Below are 20,190 nucleotides of genomic sequence, written 5' to 3' on the forward strand. Positions count from 1 at the left end.
GCGATTTTCTCCCTGAATCTTCAAATGGCCTTTCTTCTGTTTGTCCCCATCCCATCTCCTCTTCTTAGAAGGACATCAGTCATATGGGGTTAGGGCCCACCCCAAAGACCCCATTTAATCTTAATTACCTCTTTAAAGACCCAGTCTACAACTATAGTCACATTCGTAGGATGTCAACATAGGATTTTTGGGGGCGGACATGATTCAGTCCCTAACACTACCTAATACATTTAATAATTCACCTGTAAAAGACTTTACTAGAGAACCATTTGCAAAACTAAATGGGGGAGGGATACAACGTGTACACAGATACTCATTGACAGTTACTCTCAGGTAGAATTTTTTTTCTAAAAAAATGGTGATTTATTTTGCTTTAACATACAATGGTAAATACGTTGGGATCATCAAGTTTTCAAAAAATTTTGCTGGGCTTACTTTACACATTACAATACTAATTAATGTAAGCTCATTAATTCTTCCATTTCAACGTAGGAAAGGATCCAATTGATGCCTACTAGCAGCTTGGCTAAGAATGGACATTAAAATCAGACAACACACTGTAAATAGAAAGTACTTTCCTCCAAATGTGTATAAAAGTTTTGAAACAAAAATCACTGCCTGCTCCACAGGACAGACAGTTTGGATTTTAAAAATGCTCCAGACCAGGAAAACATAACCCTGTGTAACAATACTTATAATACAGTTTAACAATATTTTATCAAAGACTTGTGCACTTGAGAATGAAAGAACAAATCTGAAGAAAAACAGTAGCCAAGGAACTGCACAACCAAAAAATGAAAATTATATAAAATATTTCCACCACTATTTAAATGCCAAATTTAATCAAGCAATAGTAAAAAAACAAAAACAAAACAAAAACATCATAATACAACCTTCTGTTTAAAATAACAGCACTGTTCTGCCTCTTTTCCACTGAATTTTACATATGAACAGACTATATATACTGGTTTTTCAGAGAAATGTCCATTTGGTCTGTCACACCAGGCAGGCTCACACCGGATCCTCTCGTCTTCCTTCCGAGGACACACAACTCCGTGATGTTTCCGTATTTCTGACATTCTGGGTTAGGTGCAATGTCTCAAGTATAATACATTTCTCTCTTTTCCTTTACACAGTGCAGAGTATATGGGCTTAGGTTATGTAGATTCTCTTTTACTCCAGGTCACCGTCTTTTTCTAAATTCAAGGCGGTATTCAATGGAGTGCAGTAGTTGGGCTTGTCAGAAGGTACATAGCCAGGCAGACATACACACTTGTAGGAGCCTTCGGTATTGATGCACTTGGCATTCTTGCAGAGAGACATCCGATTGTTCAACTCATCACATTCGTTTACATCTGCAATAAGCCAAACCACGCAGGTAAACAAGGTCTCGCATCACTCCAAGAGGAAATGTAACCTACAGCTTACCTAAGGCATCAAGGCATCATCTGGCCAGAACATACCCTGGCAGTTCTCTGCTCTCCCCCCAGAAAACTGGAGAGTCGCAATTATTATTATTATATTATTTGTCGCAATTACTTGCAAGATAAATACGACTTTGTAGACCTGAGAGGTTCCAGAATTTTCTTCCCTGTTATTTAACACACCATGAACATTTGGCCAGCTTGACATTTTAGAGTCAAAACTCAAGAAAGCTGGAAGAATTTTCCTACTTCTAAATTCCCTTCTGCAGGTACAGAAAAACTATTAAGATTTGTCGACAGGAATACACTGTAGTAAGAAGCAAACAAGTGAGCAGAGCCCTCGAGGCAGCCTCTGTAAAGGCTCAAGTTACCTTCTTAGATTTCTTTCCACAGGAAAGAAATACACTCGAAACACCTGTAATAACCCAGATTTACCTATTTTCCAGACCCACCACCGATGGAGACAAACAAAACTGAAGTGGGGAAGGGGGTTGCTGCTGGAGGGGGGAGGAGAGCCATAGAGAAAGGGAAGACCTATAATTCAAGGGTCAGGCTCTAGAAGGTGGCATGGATCACATGAGGAAGAATAAATGTACACTTATCAGTCTTCCAAAAACAGAAGGGATGGCAATATGAGAGACAGAGAGGGAGAGGGAATTTTAGGAAGAATGTTGTCTAAAATGATTACCATGACAGATACATTTTTTCTAGACATTTACACTACCTTATGCTGGTGTCAGGTATTGGGAGAAAATATTACTTGCTGCAGAGTCAAAAGCTGAAGTTAGAAGAGTCAAACTAATTATCTAGAACATTCTGACATTTTTTCCCAATATACCACTGTATGAATTCTTCAATGAGGTATCAGTGTTATTTTAAATTGTGGTAAAATATACAAAACATAAAACTGGCCATTTTAACCACTTTTAAGTGGATAGTGGAGTGGCATTAAGTATATTCACACTGTTGTGCAACCATCACCATCGTCCACCTCCAGAACTTGTCTCATCTTCCCAAACCAAAACTGCAGACCTATCTTAAATGCACTCGATTATATGAGATCTGGCCACAGGGGATCTTAGGACAAGAATAATTTGCCATGGAACCCACATCATCCTTACCAACACAGGTCATCTTGGCCATGTCCAAGTGATAGCCATCGAAGCAGTCACAGGTGTAGCCTTCCTGCACCCTCACACAGCGCCCATTCTCACACCCATTCAGGATGCCACATTCTTCAGCCTGCAACTCCTCAAAACTATTTAAAAAACCTGAAAAGGAAACACCAGGAGCCAGGTTAGAAATCTGCAGTCTCTGGGGCACTTGGATGACCCCATCAGTGGGGTGGCCAGTTCTTGATTTTAGCTCAGGTCATGATCACAGGGTCAAGGAATCCAGCCCTGCCTGGGGTTCTGTGCTCGGCAGGGAGTCTGCCTGAAGATTCTCTCCCTCCCTTTTCCCCTCTCTCTGCTTGCCCTCTCTCTCTCAAATAAAATAAATAAATCTCTTTTTTTTTTAAAAAAAAGGAATTTGCAGCTTCTTACACCATCTTTTAAAAACTATATTTTTATTAAGGTTATGGTTCATCATATATGTCTATTTTAGACACCTGTTTCAGATGTCTTAAAGTTAGCGGTAATATTTCATGCTGAATAGATCTGTATACAACATTAAGCATAAGATATCAAAAACTTGATACATGTTCTACATTAACAGCCACACATCTTGAATTCTGATGTCCTATATTAAAATCACACACAAAAAAATGAAGTATTAAAAAAAATGATGAAGTATGGTTTTTGGTCTTGCCCTTATTAATAGAAGTGCTTATCTAAAATCCCAAATTTCCTGAGTTCTCAGTAGGGCAAATGGCAGCACAACTTTCAGGATGGAACCAATGAAAGTCACAATCACAGTTCAGCAGACATTTGTTCAGAAGATCCATGAGAACTTCAGGCGGTGGTTTTTCACTTGGAGTTCCCCAAAAAGCAGTAAAAAGTCAAGCTGGCCTTGTCTTGTAAAGTCTGTTTGTTTGCCTAGCTTTGGAATGAGACTTACAAAAGGGCTCTCAGGAGATCAAAGGATAAAGACAGTAAAAGGGACTCTGAAACATCCTGATAAATGAGAAAAGTACATCATACTTCTGTTGAGAAAGCCAAAAATCTTTTTTTTTTTTTTTTTTTAGGGAAACAAAGAATTTTTTGTTTGGCTCTTTTTATAGCTTAGATATCTTTAAACGGATTTAGAGATACAGTGTAGTAATATAAAAACAGGCATCAAGAGCATTTTGGCTCTCTTTCTGGAGAGAGAAGTTGTAAATATAAACCCATGGTGACACAAACACAGTGTTAATGTGGACTCTCACCTCCCCTCATCCCCATTTCTGAATCTCATCGTGTTTCAGCTTTAAAAAAAAAAGTTTTTTTCAAAATATGGCCTTAACTCTCTATCTGGCCTCTGAAGTAATTCTCCAGTGGAACTGCAGGGGGCAGCAAAATATCATCGCTTATGCAGGGCCATAAGGTGTAATTCAAGTGATTTTAAAAATTAACACATCCATGACAGGCCCTTTTAAAAATTTTGAAGGGGAGAAAAAAAAATAACAGCCATCAAGAATATGTCATCAGGGCCCCAAAGCCAGTTTGAGAAATACTTAAGAAAATAAAGTCTTAATCTATGAAAATATTTTCAAATTCCAGGTACTCTGGCAAAATCATTTTGACTTTATAACTACTAAAAATTTTTATTATTAGAGAAATTAAAACATGAAACTAAATTTTGAAAACTCCTATACACACATCAAGGAGACTCTCAAAAATACTTCTAGAGGAGTCAGCAAAGTATAGCCTCTGCTCCAAAGGTGGCTGGCTGCCTTTGGTAAATAAAGTTTTCCTGAAACACAGATATACGCATTCATTGACATGCTGTCCATGGCTGCTTTCCTGATATCCTGGTAGAAGAGTAGATGCAACAGAGACCAGGCCTGCAAAGCCTAAAAATTTTACTCTCTAGTCCTTAAGAGATAAAGCTGATTTCTGCTCTAGGAGGTTCTATTTTTTTTAATTATTATTATTGATTGATTGATTCATGAGAGACACAGAGAGAGAGGCAGAAGGAGCAGCAGGCTTCCTGTTGGGAGCCTGATGCAGGACTCGATTCCAGCACCCTGGGATCAGGACTTGAACCAAAGACAGACATGCTGAACCACTGAGCCACCTAGGCACCCTGGAGATTCTACTTTAAATTACTGCTTTAACTTAACTGATACCCTCAGCTATCAGTTCAACTTTCTTAAATAAACAGAAGTCAGGAGATAAGAAGTGTCAGCCTTCCCTTTATGTTAACTCTCTATCCAATACGGTCATTTCTTTAGCAGGGCCAGAAAGTCCTTACTCCTTTCTGGGAAGGAGGAGCTATTTCTCAGAACTTGTAGTAAGTTTAAAGGCCACTGACACAGTCAAAGCTCAAGGTCTAAGAACTGCATCTCAGCTTTCTATGTTGCTAAATAGGAAATGGATGTGGCACCAACATGTTTATTTCTTAACATTTGTAGTGAATTCAAAGAGTTTTAAAGCAACGTCAGCATTAAAAAAAAGTACACAAGCCAGAACATTTCACTATGAAAATTCCTGGAATCTGGACTCTGTCTAAATGATAGAGGCTGCACATGGAAGCTACAGGATGGTGTCATAATTGCATATAGATTTAACCTGTTATTTCAGATTTATGGGACAGGCAAGCTGGGCTTTCTTTCAACCTTAATATTCCTCCTCCCTTTTCATTTTTTTAAAGGTAAATGTTCTTTGACCTGTAATATATTCATAGTCAGTACAGAAATTGTAAGCACAGTCTTATACCTGTCAGTGTATTTATTTAGTGTATCTGTCATTTATTTGTCATGTAGTGCGTGGCTGTATGTTGTTGATTAAAATAAATAATCCAAGGTATTAGAAGTCAGGATAGTGGTTACCCTTGGGGCAGGGGCCTGGCTGGGAAAGGGCTTTTGGGGCCTTCTGGATGCTGGTAATGTTCTACACCTGTGTGTAGGTGTGTGTTAATCAACTTGGCTGGATGGATACCATGCTGTTTTCATGTAGATCTTGAAGCACTCTTAATTCTGAATAATCAATATATGCATCCATCAAAAAACAAAAGGCAGGGGAAAGAAAGAGAAGGGAAGGGAACAAAGGAAACACTGACTCAGAATTGAAATAGCTCCAAGTGTGGCCACAACGCTTGGGTTGCTCCTTGGGAACCATGCCGTGGTAGTTTGCTTTGTTCATGTATAACAGGAGCCAAAGAAAGAAGACTTTCAGCGTAGTCTGTCATTCAGCATGTCTCCAAAGTCCTAATTCCAGCTCCCTGGCTTCAAGGGATTCCCTGCCTTGAAAATCTGGTGCAGCTTTGCACACTTCCAGAAAGGCCCATTGGGAAGATGCAGAGGAGGCAGCTGGAATCCGCATTTCCCCATCCCCACTCATGAAGTGAGGATGTGCAATACTGCATTTTGAATTTGAAAAGCTATGGCTTCCCCCCAGAGAAACCTTTAGCTCCTATGGCTTCCTTATCTAGGACACTCCCGTTAACCATCAGACATTTTTTTCCTAAATGGGATCCGGGTTCCCACAGCCACGCTCTACTTCTACAGAAGAAATTCTGCCCACAAATCCAGGAGGAGTCAGCCTGTCATCCTTTCTTAATAAATCCCCTCACCAGGATTCTAACAATTTCTGATCAGAAGAGCAATTTTTTGACCTTCCATCTAAAATACCTGTAAAGATCAACTTGGCACAGTTCACATGTCATTTCTTGCATGCAAAAAGATGGCAATTATAATCAGGCTTTCAAGAAAACCTTGACCCTTAAGACTACCATGTAATGAGTCAAGAAATGATTTTGTTAAGGTTATCAGAAGATAATTTGTTTCCTTTAAAGAAAGTAAACATAAGAGCATCCCCACCAGCTTGCCAATAATTTGATCCAATATTTCCCAAACTCAAGCTTGCACAAGGCTTATGCAGCAGGTGAGTAAAACTGACTGTTGGGTCTCACCCCAGAGTTTCCAATTTAGCAGGTCTAGAGTGGGCCCCAAAAGCTGAGGTTTTTGACAAATTCCCAGGAGCTACTTTTTGCAAATCATTGACTAACCTTCAACCATAATTTATTTTCAACATAACTGAAAAATGGTGCTTACGGTCCTGAATAAAGTAGGGATCAGCTTCTGGAGCATACTGTTCGTTGAAGTCGACCAAAGCATCCCGTCCATATGGCCGCCGGCGTCCCGTGACAGGGATATTACACAGCTGGGCATAGTCGTCTAAGAAGGAAAGGACAACAACGTGAGACATCATCGCTGTTTGCTGGCACCCACATACACCCACTCACCACTTGGTGCACCACGAATGGGCCTGGGCCCTGTCCACTGCATGCCCCCGACTCCTCCACACATGCACCAATGATCCTAGAACTCATCTCTATATTCTTTGTGGGAGCTGTGTTCAACCCCACACAATGAAATGCTATCTAGCTTAACTAAGATTCTACACTGAACATAAAAAATAGTAGCTGAGCGTTGGGGGAGAATGTATTCCAAGAGTAAGGAACTGAAAAAAAAAAAAAAAAAAAAAAGAGCCAGCATTGAGTGCTGCAGGCCTTCTGGAAGAATGATTTTACCTGAAACCAGCAGGTGGTATCATTTTAAGGGCATAGGGTACATCTTCACTCAAAAGAGACAGAAAAGATGTTATCTCTGGTGATCCAGAAATGACACAACCAAGCAACGATGCCAGTAGGTACCGTTTTAACAGCAACTATTACAATTCTATATGCAAGGCCTGGTCTGTATGAATAGGGTATATTACAGTAACGACGAGGATGGTCATAATGGGGTAGTAACAGCAGTAGTAATAATAGTAGCTAACAGTTGTATGATGCTTGCTCTATGCCAGGTACTGTTCGAAGCACTTACTACACATTAGTGCCCTAAAACGCCCACAACACCCTATGAAGAGATACTATTATCAACTCCGTTTTACCGATGAGGAAGCAGGAACAGTGGTTAAGTGACAGTTGGCATATGGTGTTGGCATATTCGAACTCAGTAATGAAGGTCCAGTGAGCACACTGAATATTCTCTCACAACTATTTCAGCTCCTTTGAAATCCCTGCCTTTACCTCCTCCACACCCTAGATTGTTCTTCTGCAGTTACCACTTTCCAGAGGGCCTATTCTAAGCTGGGTCAGCCCCACGGCCACCTTTGTCTAAACTCTCCTGTAGTCCCCCTTCATGGACCCGGCCAGCACAGCAGATCTTGGTTTTCCATATGTCCCAGGGCTACTGAGCTTTCAAGGCATTTCCTGGTCCTGGGCTCTTGCTTGAGTTTCAGAGCAGTTATGTAGCAGGTCTAGAGAAGCAAGCTTTAGAAGGGGGAGATTCGCATTCTGAATACATGCTGTAGGAAATATGGTGCCCAAGGATTTATCTAGCAGATGGTGAAAATTCTGGTGCTCCTTCCAGAACTGGGGATGCCAGTCTGGAGGCCCTAGGACCAGCTGGACACACTCAAGACAGTCGCCCAAGGCAACAGCCACACTTGGCTGGATCGCAGTTTAGGGGGGTTTCCCTCTTTTCTGTTTCCTCCTGTGACACATGAAACTAAAGCAAAGCACTAGGGCAAGAGTCAAAGGAGTAAGTGGGTGTGTGCAGAGCACATGTGTACGCCCATACACTCACACAATGCCTTCCTAGAATTGCACAAAGGAAGCATAAGGCCAGAAAAGACCCTGAGTAGGTAGGATGGCTGCCCCTTCCTCAACTTCTTGTGTGGAAGCATTCCAGGAACAACATACAGACCTCAGATACCCCAACACTTGTGCACAAAACCATTTCATAAGAAATATTAATTTCATTAAGGACACAGCTGAACCTAGAAAAAGATCCTCGACTCCTGCCCCCTACCCCCACCAAAAAAATCCACACACAGTTGAAAGCAAAGAGAATGCAAATGGTTGTCAATTCTGCTTCAAGTTTGAAAAAGAATTAAGGATTTCCCTGTGAGAGCAAGATTGCTGACATGTTTACAAGTTTCAAGAGCTGAGGTCATTTTCTCTCCTTTTTTCTATATATTCATTGTACATCTGAAAGGGAGACTGTTCAATATTTTATATCCAAGCAACGGTTGTGAACAAGAGGTAGATATTAAAAATAAAGTCATGCTCTTATTTTGGAAAACAAAATCCAGAGATAGCTGAGCATGGTCCTACCCAACATCTGCCCAGTGGGGAAGCCTCGATGAGACTCTAGGTCCTGGGGTTGTGGACTGACACAGGGCCGATCGGGGCTTTCTGGCCCTTAGGCTTGGTCTTCCCCTAGACCATCCCCCCCTTCCACCATGAAATGAGCTGGTCCCTACCCTCCAAGTCTCATCACCTAGCACTGCAAAAGAAATGGTTCAAATGTGAGAGGAAAAGGAGAACAGCTTCCGAGAAAAGGTGGCACGTGGCCTGAAATGAAGGTGAGTAGGATTTACTTTGCTGGAAAAGGTCTTTTGGATTTAAAGAGCTTGCCCAGGGGAGCCCTGGTGGCACAGCGGTTTAGCGCCGCCTGCAGCCCAGGGCGTGATCCTGGAGACCCTGGATGGAGTCCCACGTCAGGCTCTCTGCATGGAGCCTGCTTCTCCCTCTGTCTGTGTCTCTGCCTCTCTATGTGTGTCTCTATGAATAAATAAATAAAATATTAAAAAAAAAGAGCTTGCCCAAAGGCAACAGGAAAGCTAGCTGTAAGTTGTGTTTGGGGATCACCCAGCGGTTCCTAAGGAAGGCTTCTAAATTGGACCCAGGCTGGTAAAAGGGAACAGAGGAGAGAAATGCAGGTGGCGCCCCAGGACCTGCTGTATTTTCTTTCCCCTCCTTTCCTCCTCAGCCATGCATTTTTTAGATTCTAGAACTTACTGTCTTTTGCTGCTTTACCTTCTCTTACATATTAAACATTCAAAATTTCAAAACAATTTTGGTCCGTTATCAAAGCATGATTTCTGCATTAAATGTACACTTTTTGTATTTCTGGATGTGTTACATTTCCATCATCACTGGGACATGCATTTTGAGTTATTTTTCTGGGAGCATGGATGGGCCTCCCCTGATCCATCCATGCTGCCCCTTCTGTCATGCACATCTGCTCTCATTCTTGGCCAGGGTCAAGGGTAAAATGAGCCAGGGTCAAGGGTAAAATGAGATGGGCCCTCCACGGGCTCTTCTGGAGGCTGAAGCTGGGCTCATGTCCTGATTGGACCACTCTACTTTCCAGCTTAGCAGTTTGGGGAAGGCCTCAGTTTCCATATTTCTCACATGCGGGTTATCTCATTTGCCTACCTCTGTGTTACTGATGTATGAAAAAGAGATACGGTTATGGAACAGTTCATAAATTTTCAATCACCAAGAAAATGGAGGTGCCAATTTATCTCATAGGTAAAAATCACTAAGACCCTATTGAACATGTGCAAATAAGGATTTTCAAAGACAAAGAATAAGTTTCAGTGTTAGCAAAACATAAAGGTGATTGTCTGTGGGCAAAGAAGTATATAGTAAATGAAGAGCAATGAAGCATACTCTCTAGATGTTTTTAAATATTCTTTCAAGGTTATTTGGAATTTTATATATATGGAGGGAAACTCTTGCTCAGTAAACACAGGAAGATGTCTTCATAGACCCTGCCTCAAACAACCAGGGACAAAATCATTTACTGCCTTGATGAATTTAATCACTTGGTGAGGCAGTGAGAGTAACAGCACATTTTAACACTAGATCAACAAAACTCAAAGTAGAAGCAGGACTGACATTCACCAACTCTTAGTATATGCCTGAATTCTTTACAGATGTCTCAGGTAGACAGGCTTCTCATCACCTTCCAGGGGAGCAACTGGAATATCACAGAATTTTCGGAGTCCTCAGCAAGGCATCTTCTTCAGGAACTGGGCATGTGCATATTTCTAGCACCTGCTGGGCCTTTGTGCACCCCAAGCCACAACTAGAGCCCATTCTAGCTCAGAGGTGCATGGCCTTGGTTATCCTTCCCTCCAGCTTGGGGACACAGTGAATTGTGGTCAGCAGAGGGTGCAGAACTCAGGAAAACCAGATCCCTGAACTATTTCCATAATTTCCCATGTGAGCACATGAGACTCCATTGCATGTAGCTCAACACGGGATGAACACATACCGTCCCTTCTCCAAAACAACCTTTACTTAATCACATCAACAATGACTAAGTGCCTAGTTGCCTGGGGACTGCTGCAAAGGAATAGTTTTGCTTAGCAAAGCCTATACTTTATGAGGCAAATACCATTTCTGAGCCACCATACAATGTGTTCATCCAGGATCTCGCCCCACACGAATGTGAAATGAACAGGAAATGGAAATATTCACACCTCAAAGCCTCCCCCCTCAACACATTCTCCACTTCCCCAAGGACAAATGCTAAGCTCTTGATCAAAGCTATGAAAGACACACATGGGATGGTGTGGGACACCATCACTAAGTGGTCTAAACAAGATCCAGGCCATTGATCACACTCCTTTCCCTGGCATGTCAGATTCATATGACAGATGGGCTTGCTTTGATTTTAATTTTAAATTGAAAAAATAAAACCTTAAAAATTACCCCCTGGAGCCACTGGGTCTGGGGCCTCTGCTGTCAGCAGCAGTGGGAAGCACATTACTACATCCTGGCAGGAAATCTCCCTTCCTGATGACAGACACATCTGCAGGGCTGGTCTGGACAGTCACATGTCACTATGCCACTCTGGCATGTGAGGAAACTGGGAGGTGAAGTTTTAGTCCTGAGACAGATTAAATTCAGCTGCTTTGAGAAATGAAGATGAGGCTGCATTTCACTGTTCTCACATCGAGGCTGAAAACTCACGGCTCTAAAGTTTGAAGCACATTATTTTCAAAGGCAGGAGACACAAGGACCAATTCTTAGGCATTAAGAAAAATGGGCCTCATTTTGCTCACATTTCTAGACCAGGTGTTTTTCTTAGAGTCTTCTACACACATGATTGATTGGTGATGGTATTTGGAAAACACATACCACCAGCAGGAAATGGAGAAAGACGACAGGGAGAATGGAATGACTGTTTGCCTCAGTGCAGGTGGAGCCAGCAGTAGAAATAGGTGGTTTTGACCAAAATTAGCTAAAGCTCTGAGATTAGATAAAGAGTAACCACTGACAAAACATGCCCCCCAGTGCTGGTGATGAAGGTGAGAGGGTGTTCTAGGCAATGCTGCACCCTGTGGAACCAGACACCTGTTTGGGTGGGTGTCTCTCTACTTACCCTCTTCTCAGAAAAAAAAGCTTTAACCAGCAGTGCCTAAACCCTGCTTCCAGGATATTAAAACTTACTGAGCTCTGAGAGAAAACAGGGGAGTCAAAGGTCTTGGGTCCTCATGCTGCTTCTCTGCTTTCCAGTTCCTTGGACTGGACCCTTTTCTTTTTTTCTTTTTTTAGGGGGGAGGGGGGTTTCACCTACTCAATGGATGAGGGGAACTGCCTTTGTGATACTAAAGGCAAGTCAGTGTTTCATTTAGTGACTGACTCATTCACTTATCCAACCAGACGCGGATAATCACTATGGGCAGGGTGGGATCTGGGAGAGAGGACAGTTATCATGACACTGTGACATGTGCAACAGTTTACCGGGACCACAGAGAAGGTCATGACCAGAGCCAGCCGGGAAGAGTTGGGCAAGGCTTCACCTTGGAGGTGAGTCTCTCTCAGTCTCTAGGAAGGAGCCAACTAGGTGAAGAGGAAGATGACTCAGAGTCACATATGTAATGGATAAGAAAGTTTTATAGAGAACCAAAAAAAGTACCATGTAAACACTGGCTACCATAGAGCCCTGCTAAAGAACAGTGGAAATAAAAGGAAAGTGAGCTAACATGTACCATTAAGTTCCCACATGTCAGGTGCTGTGGGCTTTTGCACGCACTTTTTCATTTAAATCTCAGAACACCCTATGAAATCATTGCAATTGACCCTTTTGTTTCTGATTTATAGTAGAACTTGTCCTAGTTTAGGTGAGAGATGCAAATCCAAGTTGGTCTATCTGCAAAATCATGTTCTATTCCACAGCTGCCCTTCGGAAACCCTACAGAAGAAAATTATTAAATACGTTCCCCAGACTGTAAGCACCAGGTAAGTACTTAGTTCAGCAATAAGCATTTGTGACTGAAATTCCAGGGAGAGTAATAACCATGAATGCTGATGAGCTCAGCCCCACCAGGGTCAGCTCTATCATTAGCAGGATTTATGTTTATTGAATTTGCTCGATTTATTAGGTGAAAGAGATCAAATTGCTTAATGTTCAATTAAATTGTACTTGTCGAGGACAGGGAAGTAATGAAGTCGAAAGTCTTGGCAGGGTTTATGTTCTGCGGGACTCCTGTAAATGTTAATGCTCTAAGGAAACTCGTGGACCACAGACCAATGGAGCTCCCCCACCCCAGCAGTCACCTAATGCTGCCCTTCCAAGTTAAGTCACTCCCTGAGTTTCCAACAGATTGCTGTTTATTTAGCCAGACTCTACTGGAGAGACAGATTTGTTGGGTATGAATGCCAAAAATATGGAGGCTCCCTCTGCTTTCTAAAACCTGGATCCAAAATTTATACACTTGTAATGGTATTAAATCATGCCACACACGAAAACTCTGAAATAATGACTGATAGCTTATGAATTTCTTATGAAGGACTGCATGAAAAGTTTTCCCCATTTCTAAGTATCCAGGGCTTTGGAAATACATCATTCAAGTCTTACATTCAGGCAATCGCAGGGGAAATGGGAATGAGGTAACCTCTAATGTGTGATAAGAGAAGACTGAACAGTACAATAAACAGGAAAACAAGAGGAAAGTTCAACATGTTGGTTTTCTCAATCCATCTACTTCATATTTTCTAACTGCAAGACATCTACACCATTTTGTTTTCTTCCTTCCTGCTCTTTAAATATTGCTCTGAAGTGACAACCCGAGAAGTCAACAAGTAGGAAAAATCAGCGAGTATTATTTATCAGGAATACACTGGTTTCTCTTTTAAGTTTTTGCATTGACCAAGTAAGAATGACTTTATTTTTTTATTTTTATTTATGAGAGAGAGAGAGAGAGAGAGAGAGAGAGAGAGAGAGAGAGAGAGAGACAAACAGACATAGGCAGAGGGAGAGGGAGAAGCAGGCTCCATGCACCGGGAGCCCGACGTGGGATTTGATCCCGGGTCTCCAGGATCGCGCCCTGGGTCAAAGGCAGGCGCCAAACTGCTGCGCCACCCAGGGATCCCCAAGAATGACTTTAAAAAAGGAGCTAAGTGTGTGCTTAAGAATAAGGGGGAGATTGTACAACATGGTGAGTGTATTAAATGCCACTGAATCAGTCACTTGAAAATGCATAATTTTATGGGGTGCCTGGGTGGCTCATCCAGTTAAGTGTCCAACTCTTGATATGAGCTCAAGTCTTGATCTTAAAGTCATGAGTTCAAGACCCATGATGGGCTCCACACGGGGAGTGGAGCCTAATTTAAAAAAAAAAACTGAAAATGCTTAATTTTAGGTTACATGAATCTCACCTCAAAAAAAGTCAAGAATAAAACAACGAAGGAGAAAATGTTTTGATATATTAAGTCTGGAGTTCATCTAATCTTTCTATTTTTAACTGGTAAAATGAGGAAACTAGTTGATCTCTGGGGTCCTTTCAAGTTTACATATTCTATGATCCTGAACAGAAAATTTTTACTATTAGGCTGCAGAATCTAGGGAAGACAATTAGTCATGGAAATTTGTGGCTGGGATAGGAGGTAATAACCACTAGATGCCGCTATTCCTTCCAGCAAAGCTCATCTGGATGTTTTCAGAAGGATGGATAATCATGGAATTTAACACACTGTAAGCAGCCAGTGTAACCTATAAGGTTAGTCTCTCATTCATTTTTCTGCTGAGGAAACGGAGGCCAGAGAAATTTAATGATATTCCAAAGCCCATGTGACGACAAATTCTCAAAATATAACATTTTCTTTTACTAAAAACAAATTATTAAAATATAAGGGTAAAGGTAATTGGGTTCTAAAGTATATTTTTTTAACCTTGCTTACTTAAGCTTGGAAACAAAGAAAGTTGTATTAATATTTGTTCAAAACTAGCTTGAGGGGAACCTGGGTGGCTCAGTCAGTTAAGCAGCTGCCTTGGACTCGGGTTATGATCCTGGGGTCCTGCTCAACAGGGGCTTGCTTCTCTCTCCCTCTACCTCTCCCCACCCTACTTATTCTCTCTCAAATAAATAAAATCTTTAAAAAAACCTAGTTTAATATTCTGAAGTACAGATCCCAAGGTTATGGGATACTGTTAAATCTGTTATTTGAAGAGCAAATTCTAGATAGTTTATATAATATCAAAGTAACACTAAACATAATCAATATTACTATTATTCCATTTACTTATTACAAAGGAAAACTGAGCTTTTTAAGATCCGTCAATTTTACGATTTTTCTATATATTGCCATTTATCTTAATCTGAAATGACTCTCTTTTACCTTCCCCTCTGGATCTATTCAGAATTAGATATAGTCTTAGTAGCTCTTCTTCCTGGCAGTGATTTCTTCAGCTACATTTTGTAGGTGCTCACAGATTGGTATCCTCTAGGGTTGAGCAGTGTACAACTGGCACAACTGTTCACAACAGCTCTGCCTGCCACTGAAACTTGAATCTCAGAAGGAAGCATAAAGAAGGCAAGCTATGTCCTAAGCTCCCCAGTGAGCTAATCTTTTGAAATTGCTTCTTTCTTAAGATACTGGCTAATAATATGGAGCAAAAACATGGCCCTCCCTAGCTTCTTCTCCTTGCAGATTTGTGTCAGCACAAAGACAAGAACATGATAGTTTTCTAAGCACTTTCTAGATGCTTGTCTCCCAAACATCCAGAGGCACAATCTGTGTGCTGCATGAAGGGAAACCAGAGAAATTTTCCCTCACCTTCCCTCTGCCAGGCTTGCCTATTCCGGCCATGAGGTCAGCATTTAAAGGCACCAGCGGCCAGCAGCTCTGTTCTAACCACAGCTGTCTCATAAGCCTAATTAAGAAAAGGTCCGAATACGCACAATATTATTTGAATCCAAAACCTCAAACATAAAACGTGGCTTTAAATAATTACGTGCTGGGATTTTTGTCACAGCCTCACTCATCATAGTTCATTCTGCTCAGAGTACATTAAAACTCTTCTTATCACCAAAGAGGAAAAAAACTAACAGCAGCAAAGTGTCTTTAAAATATGTGAAAGTAAAATTTCCACTAAAGAGCAAATCACCTAATAAAAAATAACACTGAAAGGTGTTCCTAGAAACCAAATGCCTATTTGTAATCTCTGATTTCAAGGGAGAAAGTTGAAACTGCTAACCACTGTATTTTTGAGATGAATTAAAAACGTTTGTTAATTAAAAATAAAAGTGTTGCTTTTTGTCATCAGATTGCTCATTTTACATGTATGTCTCAATGTTCTACTTTGGCTCTAAATGAGAAAGATTCTAATAGGACATCGATGTGATTGCAATCATTATCAAATGAACTCTCTGTCCAGAATATTTTATATAAGAATGGAGCCAAATACTCTCTTAGCACTTGAGTGCAGTACAGCTTTTAAGAAAATAAGCACTGAATACAACTGACATCCCAAAGTCCAAGCTGTACACAAACTAAAGTATCAGAAGTGCTTGGGACACCACCTGGCAATCCTGTCCTCAAAGGCTGCTCACATTTAACTATTCTCGAGTTGTTCTGGGGCCCCTGCAACAATAGCTTCCACCAGTTCTCCCAAGAGTTAATACTCAGGTTTGCAGTCCAGCAAGGTCTCTGCAGCTGGCGTTCCAGACACTCACTGGCTCCCAACCCCAGGGAACTGGGTTTGGGAACTGCATCTCATTCCAAGACCAGCCTCCAGAGTGTGGTCTCCAGGAGTAGAGCAGGAAATGGAGTTAAGTTCTCCCATCAATTAGGGGTGGGCGGTTGTTATTGTTTTCTTTTTCCTTTTTAACCGTCCTTACTCTGAAACCATACCAGGTTTACTTTTCTCATAAAATGTCTTTAATCAGTGACTACAAAATATGATCCTAACCTGAATGGGACTGATTTGTTTGGTGCTTTCTCTTTGTCTAATGCACCCGCCAAAGGCAAGGTTTTTGTTTTGTTTTGTTTTAGCTTTTTAGCTTCATCTCTAGTATTCTTCCTCTGATGCGCTGACCCTCCTTTTTGGAACGGGCCTCTCTGTCCCTCACCCCTGCTTGCTTCTTTCCTCTCTCAAGTCCTGGATCTCCTGCACAGCTTGGTTACAAAGAGCCCCTGACCTGCCGCCTGTCTAGTTGGGGACCCCTGGCTAAGTGTTCAGTATCTTACCTTCTCCAGCATCTATCTGGAGAGGGGAAAGAACCGAAAATTAAGGTCCTTCCCTAAGGGTGATTTTAGTGGGCAGTGCAGAAGGCCCACAAAATGCAAATACTTCACTTTTTTTCAGTCCCACTCATGATAGCTAATTTCATGCGCCAACTTGTGGGTGGCCTGATGTAGTTGGTTAAATGTTCTTTTGGCATTTCTGTGAGAGTGTTTTGGGATGAGACTAACATCTAAATTGGTGGACCTGTGTAAAGCAAACTGCCCTCCATCATATCATGTAGGTGGGCCTCACTCAGTTCTGAACTGCTGAATTGCTGAAAAGAACAGAGAATGACCTTCAAGTCAGAGAAAATCCTCCAGCCTCCAGCCCACTGCCTTTGGGCTCTTCCTGCCTGAAGGCCCTTGACCTCCAGCCTCCACATCATCAGTCTGCAGATTTTGAACTTACCAGCTTCTATAACTATGTGAGCCAATTTCTTTATAATCAATGAATGAATCAGTCAATAAATCCCTATCTCTTTTATTGGGTTTGTTTTCCTTGAGAAACCTAACACCCCAGAGCCTACCTTACAGGTACAAGGGAAGTTTATCTTCAGTCTGAGCCACTAGTGTGGTACGGAATCTCTCTGCAGAGTGAGCACATCCCTTTAGGAGCAGGTATCTGATTCTTAAGGGTGAGTCATATGTTGTTGGAGAAAAGCTTCTATTAATTTTATCTACCCTATTATTCCCTTGAGAGTCCTTTACAGTGGAAGATACTGATTATAAAAATAATACAGGAGAAACATTTGTGGTTCCGTGCTCACATGAAGTAATGAAATGTGCTCGGCATATCATGCATGGATGCTCAGACTCACACATGAGCATACACATCCCACACTCTAGTCTTAATTCTCTAATAATTGGCAATCACAGTGGTATATTTTTTCACCCAGTAACCTGGGCTGACTTGAGGTGGAAATTCTACTAGTAATGATGTACATTAAATATAGAATAGTAATATTTTTCTGTTAGACATATTTTAGAATGAGATTTTTGTTATTTTCTATGTTTTTAATGTTTAGGAGTACCCTATAATAGAGAATCGGACGGGCAGACTTTGTGATTTTAGTGTGAAATAAAGCTGACTTTAGATTAGGATTTGTGTTGAATGAAAATTAAGAGGATCTGATTAGATTGGCAAACAGTATTTATATTTATTAGAAAATTTAACTTATCATTTCAAGGTTTGACTTATTAGATTTATAAGAGCTGCTTATGCACTTACGAAGAAAATGCTTAAAAAAAAAGAAGAAAATGCTTATTAGGATTGCGGGATGCCCTTTCGGGTATATGAAGTGCTGAGGAGAAAATCAAATACATAAAGTTTATAGATGGAGACCAAAGTGTTAAGAGATTTAATTCACACAGTTTCAATATAGAAGTCAATCTTGAGGGAAGCTTTATTTCTTCCTTGATATACTTAAATATTCATCATGAAATAAAACTTGATATTACAAAAATGTTGGACTTATAGAAGCAGCATGGCAAAATGTGTAAGTTGAACTTAAATTCTCAGGAAAATCTAGGTTTTAACATTTATAAACAATACTATTTATAAACATATTATTTTGCTTTTTTAATTAAAAAGTAAAAAAATTGAATTCACTGAATGTTCATTGCAAGGCAACATGAAGTGGTCCTTTTTAGCCATAAAGTCTCCCTTAGCTTAAACACTCAGAGCTTGGAGCCTGGAGGGGAATGGACAGAGTAGCTTCTCTCAGGGGTCACAGGGCTGTCTCTTAGTCCCCAAACACTCTTCCAAATTCTTCGTTGTCTTTAATTCTTCCCTCCTTTCAAAGAGGACTCGTAGCACCAAATGACAAAGTAGCAGTCGGGAATAATCATTAGCTCCAACTCATTTCCTGGAACAGGATTTGATTTGCTAACACCTACAAAGCATTTACTGTAATCCAAGCATCTCACATGCATTTATATCACACTTAACTCTCAAATGACCGCTTGTTGCTACTGTCATTTTACAAGCAAGGAAACTTATGTAATGATTACATCACAAAGCTGTATGTACAAAATTCATGACTAAACTTTATTTTGCACTAGTCCTTCTATAGTAAGAAAAGTATTTCTGCTCCTTTCTGGGAGGGGTAGGAAGAAGGAAATAAATTTTTTCAGTAAGAAACAACATAGGTTGCTTACTTGCCATTCCCTATGGTATCCAATCCAATCTAGTTCTACGGATACCAAGAATTACGTCCCAAAGAACTGGATCACTTACTGCTCTGCATGCATAGAGCATACATAATGTATGCATGGTAGCCAGACAATTCAGGAGGCCTTTTATATCTTTCCAGTGGGATTTTAATGTTCCACTATAATTTATTAACAGCTATACTTCCTTTAATCATACTATTCAGGCTCACTGATCAAAATGATAAATGCTTTCACACTCCAAGAGTATTAATTACCATATACCCTCACAAGAGTTCTCAACTTTGGATAAAGGAAACTAAAGGAACTTGTCCAGTGCAATCGACAGAAGCAGTGCCAGGAAGAGAATGAGATCCCTGGACTGCCTAACCCGAAGGCAGTGACCACTCACTGTGCCTCACATGGAGGATGTTCCAAAGTTATTATTAACATTCTTTGGAAACATATTTCTTGGAAAAGGCCTTAAACCATGACTGCTGAAAGGACTTTTGCAACCACTGCCCAGTTACAATATTGTTTCAAGTTCAGTCCATGAGTCAAATCCCTGTCTTCCTTCACACCTCCAAGGGTATTATGAAACTTCTTACATGGAGATATTTGGGAACATGTAAGAGCCCTGGATGGATATGGAAGAAATCACCAGCTCAGTTGTTCAAAAACAGATTCCACAGTCTTTCACTTTTGCGAAACCATACAAAAAAATTGGCAGCTGATCAGCTATTAGGAAGTATTAAAAAATCTGGTGTTGCAGCAGAGGATGAATTTATTAATTAAGGGTATCATGTGTACATTCCAATGAGACAACATTTAGGAGAAAACTACTCTAATTTAGTAACATAATTGTATACTATGTTAGTTTTACAGAATTGAAATTTATACTTCATGTAAATACCAACTATACATCTGTTCCAAAATTTGTTGGCTAGTGCATAGCAGGTGTGCAGTAAATAATGAAATGACGGAAGGAGTATGTAAGTAATTTAATGAAAACTGAAAACAGGTAAACTATAAATAACTTGAGATTGCTTTTCAACCATGGTTCTTATTTCTAATTGCACCTTGCATAGAATAGTTTACAAATTCCCTAATGACAGAATTGATTTCAAATTTTTGTAATGCTGGAATGATTACATTTTCCCCTCTG

At 40.6% G+C, this 20,190-nt stretch overlaps 1 protein-coding gene across 21 annotated transcripts in view; it reads right to left on the bottom strand.

Moving 5' to 3' along the window:
- Positions 1 to 339: 339 nt before the first annotated feature.
- The window catches only part of LTBP1 (latent transforming growth factor beta binding protein 1), a 389,007-nt gene continuing 369,156 nt past the window's right edge, over positions 340 to 20,190 (bottom strand). For all 21 annotated transcript variants that reach the window (XM_072767337.1, XM_072767335.1, XM_072767336.1 and 18 more), the window contains 3 exons: positions 6,619 to 6,741; positions 2,546 to 2,695; positions 340 to 1,355 (listed from right to left, as the gene is read on the bottom strand). In XM_072767337.1, the coding sequence (XP_072623438.1) occupies positions 1,174 to 1,355; positions 2,546 to 2,695; positions 6,619 to 6,741 (455 nt within the window). In that variant the 3' untranslated portion in view covers positions 340 to 1,173. The remainder of the gene's footprint in view (positions 1,356 to 2,545; positions 2,696 to 6,618; positions 6,742 to 20,190) is intronic.

The sequence above is a fragment of the Vulpes vulpes genome, chromosome 8 (genome assembly GCF_048418805.1).
Source record: "Vulpes vulpes isolate BD-2025 chromosome 8, VulVul3, whole genome shotgun sequence".
NCBI lineage: Eukaryota > Metazoa > Chordata > Mammalia > Carnivora > Canidae > Vulpes > Vulpes vulpes.